This window comes from Trichosurus vulpecula, chromosome 4 (assembly GCF_011100635.1).
Source record: "Trichosurus vulpecula isolate mTriVul1 chromosome 4, mTriVul1.pri, whole genome shotgun sequence".
Lineage (NCBI taxonomy): Eukaryota > Metazoa > Chordata > Mammalia > Diprotodontia > Phalangeridae > Trichosurus > Trichosurus vulpecula.
The window spans coordinates 118,169,614-118,186,992 of record NC_050576.1 but is presented as its reverse complement, the minus strand read 5'-3'; the positions used below and the strand labels follow the sequence as shown (position 1 = coordinate 118,186,992).

Genomic DNA, 17,379 nt, shown 5'->3' with positions numbered 1-17,379 from the left:
AACTGCCAAATATATTAAAACCCTGCTTGCTCTGATATACTTCTTAGTGTTCTAGACCAAAAATAAGACAAATGGCAAAGCCAGCTCCTTTTGGAACTTCAATAACTCAAATTGTTTAGATAAGGTCAAAGAAGTACTCCACTAATTTGCTGAAGTCCTAGTAAAATTGAATTATAAGGGTAACTGAGTAATCTAAAAATTATATCAGCATCTATATTTATGACTTTCAGTTGCACGTAAACTGACTTACCAGATATAAATTAAATAGCATTAACTATCCATATTAGTCTTCACAAATCTACAACATGTTCTACTATGAAAATCTCCTATCACAATAAACAGCATAACATAAGGACATACTGAAACTGAAAGGCACAACAAAAGGTATTTTTATAAGTAATACAGAATAAGTTGGGGGTAGGGGAAGCTTTCACAGAAACAAAAGTAAAAGGGACCTCATGTCAATGAAAACTAGTCATCCAGTATAAAATACACATAAATTATAAGGATTCCTGTTAAGAAAAACTTTAAATTATCTACAGAATTTATGAAAACATACATTGGAACTATATGAATCCAACTATAAAATACTCTTTACAGAAATAAAGGCAGACCTAAAAAATTGAAAGACTAAATGCTTTTAGGCAGTTCGTGCCAATATAGTAAAGAAGACAAATACTACCTAAATTAACTTTTTCAGTGATGTACCAATCAAGTTACCAAAGGATTATTTTAATAGAGCTAGAAAAAAATAACAGCAATAGTCATTTAGAGGAACAAAAGGTCAAGAATCTCAAGGGAAAAATGAAAAGAAGTAGTGAAGAAGAAGCCTAGCAGTTCTTAAACTATACTAGAAACAAAGAGAAATCACCAAAATGATTTGGCACTGGTTAAAAAATAGATAAATCAATTTATGAAACAAATTAAGTATACAACACAACAGAAGCAAACACAGTAGCACAGAGTGTGGTAAATCCAAAGATTACAGTTACCAAGTTGAGGATTCATCTGACAAAAACTGCTTGGAAAACTGCAAGCAGTCTGTCAAAAATTTGGTATAGATCCCCATTTCACCACATATATAGCAATTTGACCTCCAAATAGACAGAATAAGTTAAATGGAAAGATTGTCATCATAAGTAAATAAGAGAAATGAAAAAGACATTACCTTTTCAATCAATGGATGGGGGAAGAAATCATAATCAAAGAAGAAACAAAAAGGATCACAAAAGACAAAACAGATAATATTTATTACACAAATTTAAAAGGTTTTGCACAAATAAAAGCAGTTAGAAGAGAAATAACTGGGAAAATACCTTTGCATCAAGTTTATCTACTAAAGCTCTTCATATCCAAGAAACATAACAGACTAAGGACATTTACCAAAGTCAAAGAATGTGAAGAGGCAGTGCTCAAGGGAAGAAATTAAAGCCATATGAAAAAAATGCTCCAAATTATGAATTATTGGAGAAATGAAAATTAAAGCAATTCTAAGGTTCTACCTCACACCCATCAGATTGGCAAAGATGACAACAAAGGAAAATGACAAATGTTGGTGCAGCTACAGTAAAACAAGCACATTAATGACCTGCTGATGGAGAAGTTATTAAAGCCACTCCAGAAAGCAATTTAGAACTACGCCCCCAAAGTCACTACCCTTTGACTCAGTCAGACCACTACTAGGCATACACCCCAAAGAGATCAAAGAAAGTGGAAAATGACCCATACGTACACAAATATTTATAGCAGCTCTTTTTACAGTACCAAAAACTGTAAACTAAGGTGTGCTCACCTTTTGAAGAAGAGCTAAACAAATTATGCTATGTGAATGTAATATTACTGCACCATAAGAATGATGAAATAAGAAATTTTCAGAGGAAACTGGGAAGGTTCCTATGAACTAATATAATAGAGAGTGAAGTGAAAACTAAGAGAATAATTTATACAATAGCTATACTATTTTTTAAAAAAACTTTGAAAGGCTTTAGAAATCTGATCAATGTAAAGACAAACCACAATTCCACAAGAACAAAGATGAAGCACACAACCCAGCTCTTGTCAGAGATGATGGAGTTAAAATACTGAGTAAGAACAATTTGTTAGCAGAAAAATTATTAAATTAAATTAAAAAAACAAAAACAAGTAGCTAACCAGGTTCAACTGGAGACCTATAATAAGGAAAGTGACCAATCCATTTCATTTTTAGATAGTTCTGATTATAAGGAAGTTTTTCCCTATATAGGACTAAAATCTGTCTCCCTATAGTTTCCATAGATTAACTATAATAGAAAGCATTAGTATTACTCTATCATCTCAGAAGGGGTTAGGCCACAGTTCTCTGTATATGTGTCATATTCCCTCCTTCCCCCCCCCCACCCAAATAGAGTTTTTTACCTTTTTGTTTGCTTCCTTGAGTAAACTTTCATATTTCTTATTGGCATCCTGAAGCCTACACTGGTAATCTGATATTTCATTTCTTGCTTTCTCTTCTCTTTCCTTCAGTTCTTTTTGTACACAATCCAAACTCTTCTTCAGTTCACACTTTTCCAGAATTAGCTCATCCAGTTTTATCTAAATGCAAAAATGATGTTTGAGCAATTTTATCATTTTGATAAAATTTTTTATTTTCCTTTTTAAAAAAATGAAAAAAACATAAGCACATGCCCATGAAATGTTAAGTTCTAAAGGGAAAAAAATTACCTAAGAACATAAATAGAATCAAATAATATGTTATAGTTACAATTTTTAAAATATTAAACCTGAACTAGTATTACATGTCAATTAATATATCACAACACAATATTTTTTCATTATTTTAAGTATATACCAGAGGAAGCTGTTAGCTAAATAAACATGAAAACAATATGACTATATTAGTGAGCCATAGATAATTTTCTTCAATTTAATGTTCATCATTCAACTTGACATCTTACCTCTTAGTGGCTTTGAATAACTGGTTTATTCAAAGTTTGGAAAACTCAGTGAACTTAGAAAACTGAAATGCTAATTCAACTTCCTTTCAAATTGTGTCTATTTTTTGCAGGACCACCTCATTAACTAGATATTATCAAGAGAATTATTGGCCCCAAATAAGGAAATTTCTTAGATAACCTTAATACTTTAAGACATTTTAATTCTTAAACATTTTAAAATGAAAGCCTACATAAAATGTTTTATATACTTGTCTAAATATAATTTTAAATTTTTTTGATGACTTAAGGTCATTATAAACATCAAAATAAGATTGCTCTTAGAAGCTAGAATATGACTTGTCCCTCAACCAAATGATTCTGGAAAGCTGTACTTTCATAATTGTCTTTTTCTCCTTCACTGTCAGTGACTTTTGTGTCTACTCTTCACAATACTCCCAGCTTTTAACCTGAATTAAGCAGGGAAACTTGCTATCAATTACTGGAATTTTGTGAAAAATAAAATTTCTTATCTATCAAGAGGCACCAAGCGGCCCCTAAAAAAGACTGGGCTTTATTTCATGAATACTTATTTGGCTGTTCCTAAGCTGCACTTCTACTTACTTCTCATAGCGTTCTAGATGGGTTGATTAATAAATAAAAATAACAACCATTCAGTAGCTGATGTTTATCCATAGCGTTAAGGTTTACAAAGCATTTTACTCTCATTATCTCATTTGGGCCTCACAAGAACTCTTTTTAAGCAGATCTGACAGATACCATTATCTCCATTTTTAAAAGTGAGAGGTGAAGAAGTCTGATCAATAGATGGACTGGGGATCACTGTATTTGAAAGCAAAGGTTTTAAAGATATTTCATATGTCATACAAGGCCTCCTACATGACAAAGGCAGTTTTATTATTTGAAATTAGTCAGCATTTCAAAGAGCAACTTACTTTATGCTTCTCTGCTTCTGCTTCTCTAATTTTTACATAATCAGTAAGCCTGTTCTTCTCTCCAGTATATTCTTCTTGCAACACTGTCATCTTTTGCATCATCTCATTCATATCCTTCTTTAGCTGAGCTTCATTATCTGTCACTTTATTTATCTGAAATAGAATTTTTTATTAATCTCCCAGATATTACTTGGATGGCATGTGGATTTTTAACCACTTCTTCTCTACAACATATTCTGGATAATTATTTTAGCCTTCAAAAAGCAATGCTGATGAATTCTCACCTCATTAAACCATTCTAATAATTTTCAAAACCCAAAAAAGTATTCTTTCCCTCACAGTGAAGATTTAACAGAAAACAACTGAGAGAGATAATATCAAAGGATATTACTAGGTCTCTAAATCCTTCACAAACATACCATTACGAACTAAAACCTAAGCAACATTCAGGAAAAGGATATGAAAAAACACTGCATGAAACAGTTTCTTGGATTTGATCAGCTCTAGATTCATTGCTAATCCCCATTATATGCTGATCTAAAAGAAGCACCCTTACTAGAACCTGTTAGAGTGCTTCTTTTATGTATACTTAGTTTTAATATGACAGAGTTTAACCAACTCAAAAGTAACAGCTATCTCAGGTTAACAGAATAGAAAATCCCAAAGTGCTTTAAGAAGATTGTTCAGCCTAAGTAAATTTTCTGATTTACTATGCTGTGTTTTAACCCTTGCTATTAAAAACCATTATGTGTCTACTGTGCATCCATGGCCCTGTGCTAGTTATTGGTAAATATAAAAATGAACAAAAATAGAGCCTTGTTTTCCAGGACTTTACAATATTTTAGAGGGCCAAAGAAACATTTACACAAGAAAGAAGGTTGTAAAGAAGAATGTAAAAAGAGTAAGGAGGTAAGGAACACTTCTAGCAAGGGGGAAAGAAAGAAAAAGAATACACTTATACAGCACCTATCACAAGCCAGGCACTATGTCAAATGCTTTTTACAAATATTATTCCACTTGATCCTCACAACAACCCTAAGAGGTAGATGATATTATTTTCATTCTACAGTGCAGGAAACTAAGGCAAACAGAGGTTAAGTGACTTTGCCCAAGGTCACATAGATAGTATCTGAGGCCAAATTTGATCTCAGGTCTTCCCGACTCCAGTCCCAGGACTCTTTGCACTCTACTACCAGCTGTCTCCAGCAAAGGGGTGTGTATGGTAGAAGGGAAATAGGATGGGAAGTTTTATTATGAAAGTGGTAACACCAAGTTGAACACTGAAGTAAGATTTCAACGGGTAAAAATACAGAAGAAATCTGTTCTAGGCACAAAAGACAGCCTGAATGAATGCAAGGATAAACACAAATAGGAATTTATCTAGTAACAGTTCAGTCTGGCTAAAACACAAAAAGCATGAAGGGGATAGTGTGAAATAAGACTGGAAATAAATCTCTACATAAATATAATTAACCTCCTTTCTTGCTTTAATATTAAAAATATATTCAATCTAATGTTTCTTAGATGATTTAGGATCATAAACCCAATTCTGAACATTAATTTCTATGACAAAATTTTGTGAAAGCAGAAGGTATAATAGACTGGGCGAAAACCATCCTAATATTAAAACACATTTTATATAAGTTGTTTTATAATTTATCTCTCTCTAAATAGCAAAATAATACATCAAGCGTTCTGGTTAATTTACATTTTGCCATAGTTATGGTAGACATCAATGGTTTAAGAGCAGATACCATCCACAATCCTCAAAACCTTTCCATCCCCTCATACTTTGAAAACAAATGAATATAGATCACATTATCATGATGATCTATACTATTAACATGAGCAGTCAGAATGACTTAACATTTAAATCTTACCTTTGATATATGTATTTACTGCACTAACCTAGGGAAGTCACTTAACTTTTCAGTAGCCCCCTGAACCCCTCTAAGACCAGAAGTTGCAAAAGGGTTACCATCTGTACTGGTAGACATTTCCACATTAGCAACTCCCTACACCAATGTAATCCAAGGTCTAAACAAAATTTAAAAATTATATATACTACTTTGCAACTTGGAAATTCCAAGACTATTTTTCCACTAATTATTATTCAAAATAACAGCAAGATTTACATAGCATTTAAATATTTTCAAAATATTTGCTCAAATAAAATCTTACGAAATATCTACAAAGCTGCAAATAGCATAATTTACCTTTTCAAGAAGAGATGAGTTTTCCCTCTTTGTCAGCTCAAGTTCTTTCTCCAGGTTTGCATAAGAACTTTGCAGAGCTTCTAAACTGTCATACAAAGTTTCATTCTTGGACAGTTCTTGGATCTTTTGTTGTAATTCTAATGTAAGATTTTCTAGCTGTGATTTTTCTTTCTCCAGGAGTTGCTGCTCTGCCTCCCTCTGGGTCAACATAGAGGAGAGCTTTCCGAGGTCTTCAGCTTGTTTTTGAAGTATTCTGTTTTCTTCCATTGCCTTCTCTAATTTTTGTTTGTTGCTTTCTGTTTCTTGCATAAGGTCATTCAAAGAAGATTTCAGCACAGCATTATTACTTTTGTTCTCTTCAAGCTGCTGCAGCAAATGAATTTTCTCATTCTTTAGACAATCCACTTGACAATTTAGATCCCGTTCACTGACCTTACATATACTGTGCTCTTCATGTAAGGATTGTATTTTCTCATTTAGGTCATTCAACTGTTTTTGAAGCAACTCTATTGTATGGTTGCATTCTTCCTTAGATTTTCTCTTTTCTTCTTCTTTTTCTTTCAGTAGGCTTTCAAGTGAAACATTTAACATTTCCAGTTCTGCCACTTGACTCTGCTTTTCTTGTAGTTCTTTCAAAAGGTTTTCTTTTTCTGATGATAAAGAAACAACTTCAGTTTCCAAACATTTTAAGTTTTTAGTCGACTCTTCTAATTCACACAGCTGCTTCAACAGATTTTCTTTTTCTGATGTTAAGGAAGTAAATTTGGTTTCCAAGGACTTCAGCTTTCTGCTCAACTCTTCTAATTCAGACATTTTACCCTGCTTTTCTTGCAACTCCTTTAACATGTTCTCTTTTTCTGACCTTAGGTTTATGGTCACCTCTTCTAATTCACAAACTCGACCTTGTTTTTCTCGCAGCTCCTTTGACAGGTCTTCTTTCTCTGACCTTAAAGCAGCAATTTCAGGTTCCAAGTATTTTAGGTTTGTGGTCATCTCTTCTAATTCACAAATGAAAACCTTTTTTTCTTGCAGCTCCTTCAACATACTTTCCTTTTCTGACCTTAAAGAAGCAACTTCAGGTTCCAAAGACCTTAGGCTTTTGGTCAACTCTTCCAAATCAGACACCTGACCCTGCTTTTCTTGTAGTTCTTTCAAAATGTGTTCTTTTTCTGATGATAAAGAAACAACTTCATTTTCCAAACATTTTAGGTTTTTGGTCAACTCTTCTGATTCACACAGCTGCTTCAAAAGATTTTCCTTTTCTGATGTCAGAGAAGCAAATTCAGTTTCCAAACTCTTTAGACTTTTGGTCAACTGTTCTAATTCAGACACTTGACTCTGCTTCTCTTCTAACTCCTTTGACATATTTTCTTTTGCTAATCTTAAGGAAACAACTTCAGTTTCCAAACATTTTAGGCTTATGTTCATCTCTTCTAATTCACAAATTCGATCCTGCTTCTCTTGCAACTCCTTTAACATGTTTTCTTTTTGGAGCCTTAGAGCAGCAATTTCAGGTTCCAAGTATTTTAGGTTTGTGGTCATCTCTTCTAATTCACAAATGTGACCTTGTTTTTCTTGCAGGTCCTTCAACATACTTTCCTTTTCTGACCTTAAAGAATCAACTTCAGGTTCCAAAGATCTTAGGCTTTTGGTCACCTCTTCCAAATCAGACACCTGACCCTGTTTTTCTTGTAGTTCTTTCAAAATGTGTTCTTTTTCTGATGATAAAGAAACAACTTCATTTTCCAAACATTTTAGGTTTTTGGTCAACTCTTCTGATTCACACAGCTGCTTCAAAAGATTTTCCTTTTCTGATGTCAGAGAAGCAAATTCAGTTTCCAAACTCTTTAGACTTTTGGTCAACTGTTCTAATTCAGACACTTGACTCTGCTTCTCTTCTAACTCCTTTGACATATTTTCTTTTGCTAATCTTAAGGAAACAACTTCAGTTTCCAAACATTTTAGGCTTATGTTCATCTCTTCTAATTCACAAATTCGATCCTGCTTTTCTTGCAACTCCTTTAACATGTTTTCTTTTTGGAACCTTAAAGCAGCAATTTCAGGTTCCAAACATTTTAGGTTTGTGGTCATCTCTTCTAATTCACAAATGAGAACCTTTTTTTCTTGCAGCTCCTTCAACATACTTTCCTTTTCTGACCTTAAAGAAGCAACTTCAGGTTCCAAAGATCTTAGGCTTTTGGTCACCTCTTCCAAATCAGACACCTGACCCTGTTTTTCTTGTAGTTCTTTCAAAATGTGTTCTTTTTCTGATGATAAAGAAACAACTTCATTTTCCAAACATTTTAGGTTTTTGGTCAACTCTTCTGATTCACACAGCTGCTTCAAAAGATTTTCCTTTTCTGATGTTAGAGAAGCAAATTCAGTTTCCAAACTCTTTAGACTTTTGGTCAACTGTTCTAATTCAGACACTTTACTCTGCTTTTCTTCTAACTCCTTTGACATATTTTCTTTTACTAATCTTAAGGAAACAACTTCAGTTTCCAAACATTTCAAGCTAATGATAAGCTCTTCTAATTCAGACACTCGATCTTGTCTTTCTTGCAGGTTTTTCAGAACATTTTCTTTTTCTAACCTTACAGTGATAAGTTCTGAATCTAAGCATTTTAGTATTTGGACTAATTCTCCTAATTCAAAAATCTGATAATGATTTTCTTTTAATTCTCTTAGCGTATTTTCTTTTTCTGACCTTAAGAAAACAACTTCTGCTTCCAAGCATTTTAGGGTTTTAATCGACTCTTCTAACTGGCAAACTTGATCTTGCTTTACCTTTAACTCTTTCAATATATTTTCTTTTTCTGACCTTAAGGCAACAACTTCTCCTTTTAATTCATATACTTGATCTTGATTTTCTTGCAGTTCTTTCAACACATTGTCTTTTTCTGACTGTAAAGAAACACCTTCAGTTTCTACACATCTTAAGGTTTCAGTCAATGCTTCTAATTCAGACACTTGACTCGGCTTTTTTTGCAATTCCTCTGATATATTTTCATTTTCCGACCTTACAGAAGTAACTTCAGTTTCCAAACACTTTAGAGATTGGGTCAACTCTTCTAATTCAGTTACTCTATTTTCCTTTTCTTGTAGTTTTTTCAAAATAATTTCTTTTTCTGACCTTAAAGCAACAAGCTCTGATTTTAAACAATTTAAGGTTTGAGTGAACTTTTCTAATGCAAAAACTTGGCCTTTATTTCCTTTCATGTCTTCCATTATGTTTTCTTTTTCTGACCTTAGAGAAAAAACTTCAGTCTCAACAAATTTTAAGCTTTGAGCCAACTGTTCCAGTTGTGATGCCTGACCTTGCTTTTCTTGTAACTCTTTCAATATGTTTTCTTTTTCTGTCCTCAAAGCAATAATTTCTGCTTGTAAACATTTTATGGTTTGGGTCAACCCTTCCAATTCAGACTGTTGACCTTGATTTTCTGGTAACTGATTCAACATATTTTTCCCTGACCTTAAGGCAAATAATTCCAATTCTGAACATTTTATGCCTTTGGTTAACTCTTCCATTTGTGTTTTCAGTGTTTCTAATTCAGACTTTGCATTCTCCGCATCAAGAATCACTGCTTCTTGATTTTCTTCTGACATCTGCAATTCTCTTTCAAGTGCTTCAATTTTGTCCTTAAACAAGTCAGTGTTACGTTCACTTTCCTTCAGCTTTTCCCTAATATAGTGCTTTTTCTTTTCATCAGCCTCTATGCGGATTTTTAGTTTTTCTATGCCACTTCTCAGCTGATGTACTTCTTCTTGTGTTGAATTCAATCTTGCTGCAATCTCACCTTTTTCAATTAAAGAACTCTCTAAAACCTTAGAAAGTTTTACATTTTCTGCTTCTGATTCATTCAGCTTGGCTTTCAGGTTTTCTGATTCTTTTGTAAGAAGCTCTTTCTCATTGGTCAACTGACCAATTTCATTTTTCAAGCCGTCTTTTACCAAACTAAGCATCTGTGTATCCTTCTCCAAACTTTGAAGCTGCTCTTGCAGATGATCTTTGTCTTTTAAAAGTTTGTTTACATCGGATGACATAGTCTGAAGGAGTTGTGTTTTGTCTCTTACCTCAGACTCCATTATTTCTATATGTTGCAGGGATTCCCTTTGATTCGATTCATATACTTCAATTTTTTCCTTCAATTTTTCACATATTTCTTCTATTCGCATTTTTTCCCTTAACAGAATGTCTAGTTCTCCACTAAGGTGGTTCTTCTCAGATATAACCAAGGAAAGTTGTTCTTCAAGATTGGACACCATTTTCTGTTTATTGTCATTATCTTTTTCTAAACAGAGATTCTTTGTTTGAAGACCTTCCAAGTCAGCTTCAATGGAGAAGGCATGATTCTCGATATTAATCTTTTCAGATTTTACCCTCTTCAATTCATTTTCAGTTTCAAGAAACTGTTCTTTCCAGTCCTTATTTGCCATTGCTATATCATCTTCGATATCTGTAGTGTCTGTGAATGTAGCTTTGCATGGTCTTGAACCAGAATTTAAGTTTTCCAAAGATGTTACTTCCTGAAGTAACTGCTCATTATCATAAGAGAGGGATTGTACTTTCTCTTTCAGATCTGATTTTTCTTTCTGAAGTTCCTGAATGACTTTTTCTAATTCTGAACACATACATATCTTAGCAGTTAGTTCAGCCTTTTGTAAACACAGCTTGGAATCTAATTCTTTGATTTCACTGAGTAATCTATCAAAGATTTTATTACTCTCCTCTATGCAGCGGAGTAACTTCAAGTTTTCATTTGGAGTCTCTTTCACCTGCATTTGTAGATTTTGAATGAGCACCTGATTCTCCAGGAAATCTATAGCTGCGGAAGTATCATTACTAGAAAAAGATAATTCACGAATGCTTTCTGAATTGTTTGGGGTTTTATCTGATGAATTTCTATGTTCATTTTCTAAGTTCAGTTCCCTAGAATATACTACTGCAGAGGTGACACCATCAATTTCAGCTATTTTCTCACACTCCAAATTCAAAGTTTGTTGAACATTTTGCTCACAAATGTGTAATCTATCACTCTTAACTATTTTTTCATCAATGAATGAAACATGTTCTTCTGAGTTATCTGAGATACTGTTTTCTTGGTTATTCTTAATTGCCTGTAATTACAAAATACAAACAAGAAAGCATTTTATTTTTCACAAAGAAATACAGAAGTAGGCTAGAAATTAATTTCCAGATATATTTTTCCACAATAAGAAAGGTTAAAATGCAACTTTCCTCCTACTTACCTCCCAAACTGGTCCTCAACTCTCCATTAGGAGTATCAAAGCAATCACTTTAAATGTTATTTTTTGATTTAAGGTAGATAATTGTAGCCTATCTATACTAGACATAATTGGGGTAGGAGGTTTAAAACATTAATAGTAGAAATATAAAACTTCCCTCTTCCTGTCCAAAAATAATGGCAGGTAAATTCCAACCTACTCATCTTTCATTTAATAAATAATAATTTGGTTTAGTTATTTTTTAAGATTTCAGCTATTTGAAACAAAAATGAATGTTTAAAATATATCTAAAAATTAAAATATATCTGAATAGTTGGCTCAGGGAAGCAAAGGTGTGTTTTTAGCTGGTAAAACTAAATTAAATATGTCATAGTAAGCTACCAGGCCAAAAGTTTTCAAACATATGTGCTAATAATAAGGAATTCTTTCTTAATTGCTGTAATTCTAAAATATAACATTCTTCCTGAAAAGTCACAGGGGTCAACTCGGTTACATAACTTTGTATTTTCATGCCAAATTTATATCGAACACATACTTGCTAACATTATTAATTAACCATCATTTAACAATTATGTCATTAGTATTTTTAACCAAATTCACAGAATATAAAAATGAAATCTTAATGTTTAACCAGTCACCTGGAAGACACATGAAGTGATCACCATTGCTGTGATCTAGCAAATAATCTCCAGAAGAATTAACTCCTCTAAGCTCCAAATAATTTGCTTCATTTCAAATATCATCATAGAACCAATTAACAATATTAGGCAGGATATGCCTAATACAATCACTACATCATGAGTGGTGAATAACATGTATTCACTTCTTCATGTTCATGTTCAAACATTACAACATTGCTAAAAAGCAGTCACCATCAATAGTTCCATATATAATGTTTGTGATAATGCCAATCACTGTAATAATTTGCTAAATCAAAGTCTTAGATGAATTTGCTTTCCTGAAGTAGTAATGTAGTTTTTAAAGAAATTTTAAATAGTACAGGAATTTAACTAGGTTTATTTTGTTTTAATATTTAGGAAACCTTTAATCATCATATTAGATTTAATGTAATATAATGCCTTTTTTCCTTTGAACATCAGTAGTTATGGTAGGGGAAAATAAGATTGTTGAACATACTTACATCTTCACCTTCGGCAATAAGGAATGAACGGGAACTTAAATCAAGACCTTGAAGTTGAAGTCTTGCTATTTCAAGTTGAAGTGACAAGTACTCAGTCTGTTTCTTTTCTGCTGCCAACTTTAACTCCATTTCCACAGTCATATTTGCCAATTTTTGTTGCCACTGTTCATTTTCTGATAAATACTGCTCTCTGAGAGATTCTAGCTCTTTCCTTTCAGAACCTATGAGTTGTTTAAGCTCTTGAATCTCTTTATCTTTTATAATCTCTTGACTTTGATATTTGTCTTCAAGATTCTTCAGTGATATCTGATAAGTTTGGCAAAGTGTCTCGAGTTCTTCAATATTCAAACTGGAATCAGATCTAGCAATTTTCTTAGTCATACAGTCTACCACAGGACTGCTACAAGGGGCTTCCTCTATATTAGTACTGGACTGATTGTCTAAAATATTCTCTTCTAAACTGCTCAAAGAAGATATTTCTCTTGTTTCTTCAAATAAGTCCTTATAAAAAGAAGATTCTACAAAACTTGTAAGATTGGGGATTTCATTCATACAAGAGGATGATAAAGATTCACCCTCTTCTAGTGCAAAATCATCTTTACCAGGAGTGCGCTGCTTCATCAAATCAGTTTGTAGGTTTTTAAGATTCATTGATAATACAGAATTTTCAGCCTTTAGTGTGTCAGTGTAAGAACGTAGTTCTGACAACTTGGAGCTCATGGAGCAGTGCTGCTCATGTAAAATTCTGTGCTCAACTTGTAAAGATGAAAATTTTTCCTGTAACTCAACAAAATGCATTTGAACTTCTTTGTTTGACAGTTTCAAATGTTCATAGTCACCACCATCTTCAATACTGCCCTCTAGAAGTTTTAAGCAAATCGACTTTGACTCATTATATTGTTCCCCAAATTCATCTTTACCATTCTCTTCAGTAAGATCACCAGGAAGGCCATTATTTTCATTATTTAGTGTTTTAACTTCATTTACTAGTTTATCTACTTCTTCTGCCATTTTGGTAGTTGCTAAGACACATTCTGATTTTGAATCATTCAGCTCAGATGTTAGTTCTAACTTTTCAATTTGTAGAATCTCACACATCTTCTCCATCTCATTTAGCTTATTTACTGCTGTTTGCAATGAAATCATCAGTTGTGCATTATCATTTTGGCTTGTTGACAATTCATGTAGAACTGAAATATACTTTTCATCCATTTCTCTTTTACAGTCCTCATAGCTGTTGGCTTCAAATGACTGATCATGTTGCTTAGTTTCTATTACCTTTGAATCCCTAGTTTCTAACTCCTTTCTAATCATTTCTAATTCTTGCTGTAAGACCTCCTTCTCCTTTTCACTTTCCTTAAGTCTTAGTTCCATATGTTCCCCAATTTCCTCAAGTTGTACCACTTGTGCATTACAAGTATTTAAAGAACTGTCTTTAGCTTCAAGATTCGAATGAAACATTTCAACTTGAATCATTTTAAAATTATCTAATTCACTCCCATTTTTATTTAAAGACTCACCAATTTGTTCAGAAGCTGGGCTGCCAGGAAGAACCAATTCATTCCTTTGCACATCTTTCGCCTTAACTAATTTCATCAATCGATCATTCTCTTGCAGCAAGATATGACACTGTTCCTGTATTTTGCTGTTTTCACACCTGAAATTTGAAATTTCTTGTCTTAAGCCATCAGCTTCAATCTTCGAACTATTTTGAATAGCTGCAATTTCAGCTCTCAGGCCACACTGTATTGCCTCCCTCTCCAGAATTAATTTCTCATTTTTTTCCTCAGCTAGTGCTAGCTTGCCTACATAATCTTCACGTTCTCTTGCAAAAGCTCCTTCCAGGTCTTTTAATTCATTATTTCTGTTTCCACAAAGACTAGCAGTGTGTTCACTTAAGATACATTCCAATTCAGTGTTCTTTACCTCCATTAACTTGTATTTTTCTTTAAGAAGTTCAAGTCCCTTTTCAGCTTCTTCACATCTCTTTACCAAATGAAGCTCTTCCTCTTTGTTTCTATCAGACAGCTCTGAAATATTTTTCTCCCTTTCAATTAAGCAGTTAGAAAAATTGAAATTTTTTTGTATTAAGTTCATTTTTTCTGTATTTAAAATTGCATTAATTTCCTTGAGATTCTTATTTTCTTGAATCAGTTCTTCAATTTCTTTCTTGTCTCGAAAGAGAGCTGAATTAATTTCCTCTTTCTCAGAACTCGGGGTTTCAGATATCAACTGTAGCTCCTTTACTGACTCTTCAAGTAATTGGTTATTGATTTTTAAATCTTCTATCTCTGTTTGTCCAGATTCCCATTGTTCACTCAACATTTGAAACTGCTTATCCACAAAACTTTCATGCATGTGTTCTTCTTTAATTAGATTTTCATCTGTTTCACCTTTGATTTGCACCAACTCTTCGCAGTGTTTTTGTAAGTCTGATTTCATCTGCTTTTGAGACTCTATTGAAAGCTCAAACGAAGAATATTCATGTTGTAGCACAGCTGCACTTTTTACACTTTGGTCTTCTAAATGTAATTTAATTTTTTGATCTCCCCCTTCTAAAGGTAGGCTTCCTTGAATTTCAAGTATATTTGTACAAGAATCGTTCAATACTGGCTGGTCTAAAATCAAAAGATCCCCACAGTGATCATCACCTGTCTTTTGAGAAATGTTTGGGGATTTAACTAGACTATTGATTCTTTCATATTGTATACACAATTCTTCATAACGCTGATCTTTCCCCAGCATTTCACTGGACATTAACTGTAGTTTTTGTTTCAGATGTTCAACTTCCTCAGTTACCTGAACTATTTTCCAAGAGAGATTTTCTATTTCATTTTTATATTTTTGATCTGAGCATTCAGCTTTTAGCTGGAGTTCACCATAAGCTCTTTTCTGTGCTTCTAATTCTACATTTTTTCCTTCTATTGCATTCTGAAGGTTTCTGATCTCCAAGCCTAAATTTTCTTTTTCAGTTTCCATTATTTTGAAGCTTTCATTGGCATCATGATTTTTCATCTGCTGGGTCTTCAGACATATTTCCAAATGATTAATTTTGCTTTGTAAGCCTTCCTTTTCCAATAAAAGCTGATTCAGAAGTTGTTCTTTCTCACTTTTCCACTGAGAAAATAGAGTTGTCTCTTTTTTTAGTTCTTCACATTCCTTCTCCTTTAATCCCAAGGTACTCAGTAACCCCTCTGACTCTCTCTCTGTTCTGCTTAATTTATCATTTAGCTGTTCAATATGATGTTCCCTTTTTTTCAGCAGATCTTGAGAACAATCCCGTTGCTTCTCTAGATCAGCCACTGCAAGCTTCAGTTTCTCCAAAGTCAAAGATTTTTCCTGTTGATTTATTTTTTCTTGAAGAGCTTTTATAGCTTCCTCTTGAGTGGCATTCTTACCTAAGAAAACATAATGCTTTTAATTAATTATAATCTACATCACAATAAATTTATATATGCCAGGTTACAGTGAATTACCAACTACTTATATACCTTTCTAGACTAATTTCAACTCGTTATTCAAGTTTATTTATAGGAGATCAGGTAGTGAATGTTCTTTCAAATAATATAGAAAATAACACCAGAATATACATACAGCAATCATTCCTTGTCAACGTGCTTGAAATTTAACTATATAAGTCACTGACAAAGAAACAAACTGAGACCAGAGCAAAGCCAGGAAGAATCACCCCATTTCCTAATGCATATTGTTGCCATAATCTTTTCTGGGGTTTTTTAAAATAACTTGAAAGGTTGATACTGTCCCTGACATTCTGAGAAAGAAGCTGCTAGATTCACCTATAACTACTCAGAACAAACACAACTTCAAACACACACCATATGGTTATCATAACATGTGAAGCTCAAAGAAAAATATAATCCCTTAATCAGTAAATATGGGGGAATCAAATAAAGATAAGTATATATGAATAAGGCATGGCAAAAATACGCACACAAAAAAAACTAAACTGTAAATTCAGGTGTGATTAAGGGAACATTATTTGGCTGCAAAAATTATTCAATCAAATAAGAAATCTAAGCCTGAGAGCTGAAATTGCAGCTATTCAAAACAGTTCAAAATAGTTGAGGGTTTGTGAAGCAATAGAGTTAAATAAAAGTTGGTTATGAGTGTAATAATGAAAATTAGGGTAAACTGAGGCACAAAGTTCTGAGCACATTCAATTTATTGTCAAGGCTAGCCATTACCAATAAAAGGAGTCTCTCAGCTCTTCAACAAGCCAAAAGACTCCTAATGAGAAGGACAACTTTCTTTTATAGACAAAAGGAAGAGCCTTTTCTGCAGAGATCCAAAACAGAAGACAGCATTATAGATGGGGGAAACAGTATGACTGGTTACAAAGCTTAAAGCATCATAGATGGGAAAAATAATATGATTACTTATACAATCAGAAGGATCATGGGTATGATGAACAACATGACTGACTGGAAATTAGGAATGAGAGACTAGAAACAGCCCCACCCCTTCCATCCTGTCACTAAGAAAGTTTGCTGTTTGAATCCACATTCAAGGACAGTTTAGTGATAATGACTTCCTTGGATATCCTTGGCATTCACCTGCATCCTTCAAGGATAACAGATTTCTTTGACACAAGAATAAAACAATGATCAGCAGGAGAGAGATCTCAACTTTTAAACTTAGCTCAGAGACAATGAACGATTTACAGGAAAGCTGGATTTCCAAACTTAACTCTAAGATAAATGAAACATGACTTAGGCAAGTAAAAAATGTCACGCTATGATACAGAATGAAATCAATAAAAAACAGAATCAATTTGATTTTCCCAATTTTCATAAGAAAAATTGTAATGAAAGATGAAATGAATAGTCTTGGTATAACTATCACACTTGAGACATAAAAAACAGTATTGTGGAGAAAGTGATTTACTGACA

General features: G+C 33.2%; 1 protein-coding gene across 1 annotated transcript in view; it reads right to left on the bottom strand.

Annotated features, from left to right (window-relative positions):
- The window catches only part of CENPF (centromere protein F), a 74,187-nt gene that overhangs the window by 19,441 nt on the left and 37,367 nt on the right, over window positions 1–17,379 (bottom strand). Inside the window, exons 11-15 of the mRNA XM_036755539.1 lie at window positions 12,470–15,867; window positions 9,554–11,199; window positions 6,082–9,442; window positions 3,866–4,018; window positions 2,395–2,571 (exon numbers count right to left, since the gene is read on the bottom strand). Coding sequence (XP_036611434.1) covers window positions 2,395–2,571; window positions 3,866–4,018; window positions 6,082–9,442; window positions 9,554–11,199; window positions 12,470–15,867 — 8,735 coding nt within the window. The remainder of the gene's footprint in view (window positions 1–2,394; window positions 2,572–3,865; window positions 4,019–6,081; window positions 9,443–9,553; window positions 11,200–12,469; window positions 15,868–17,379) is intronic.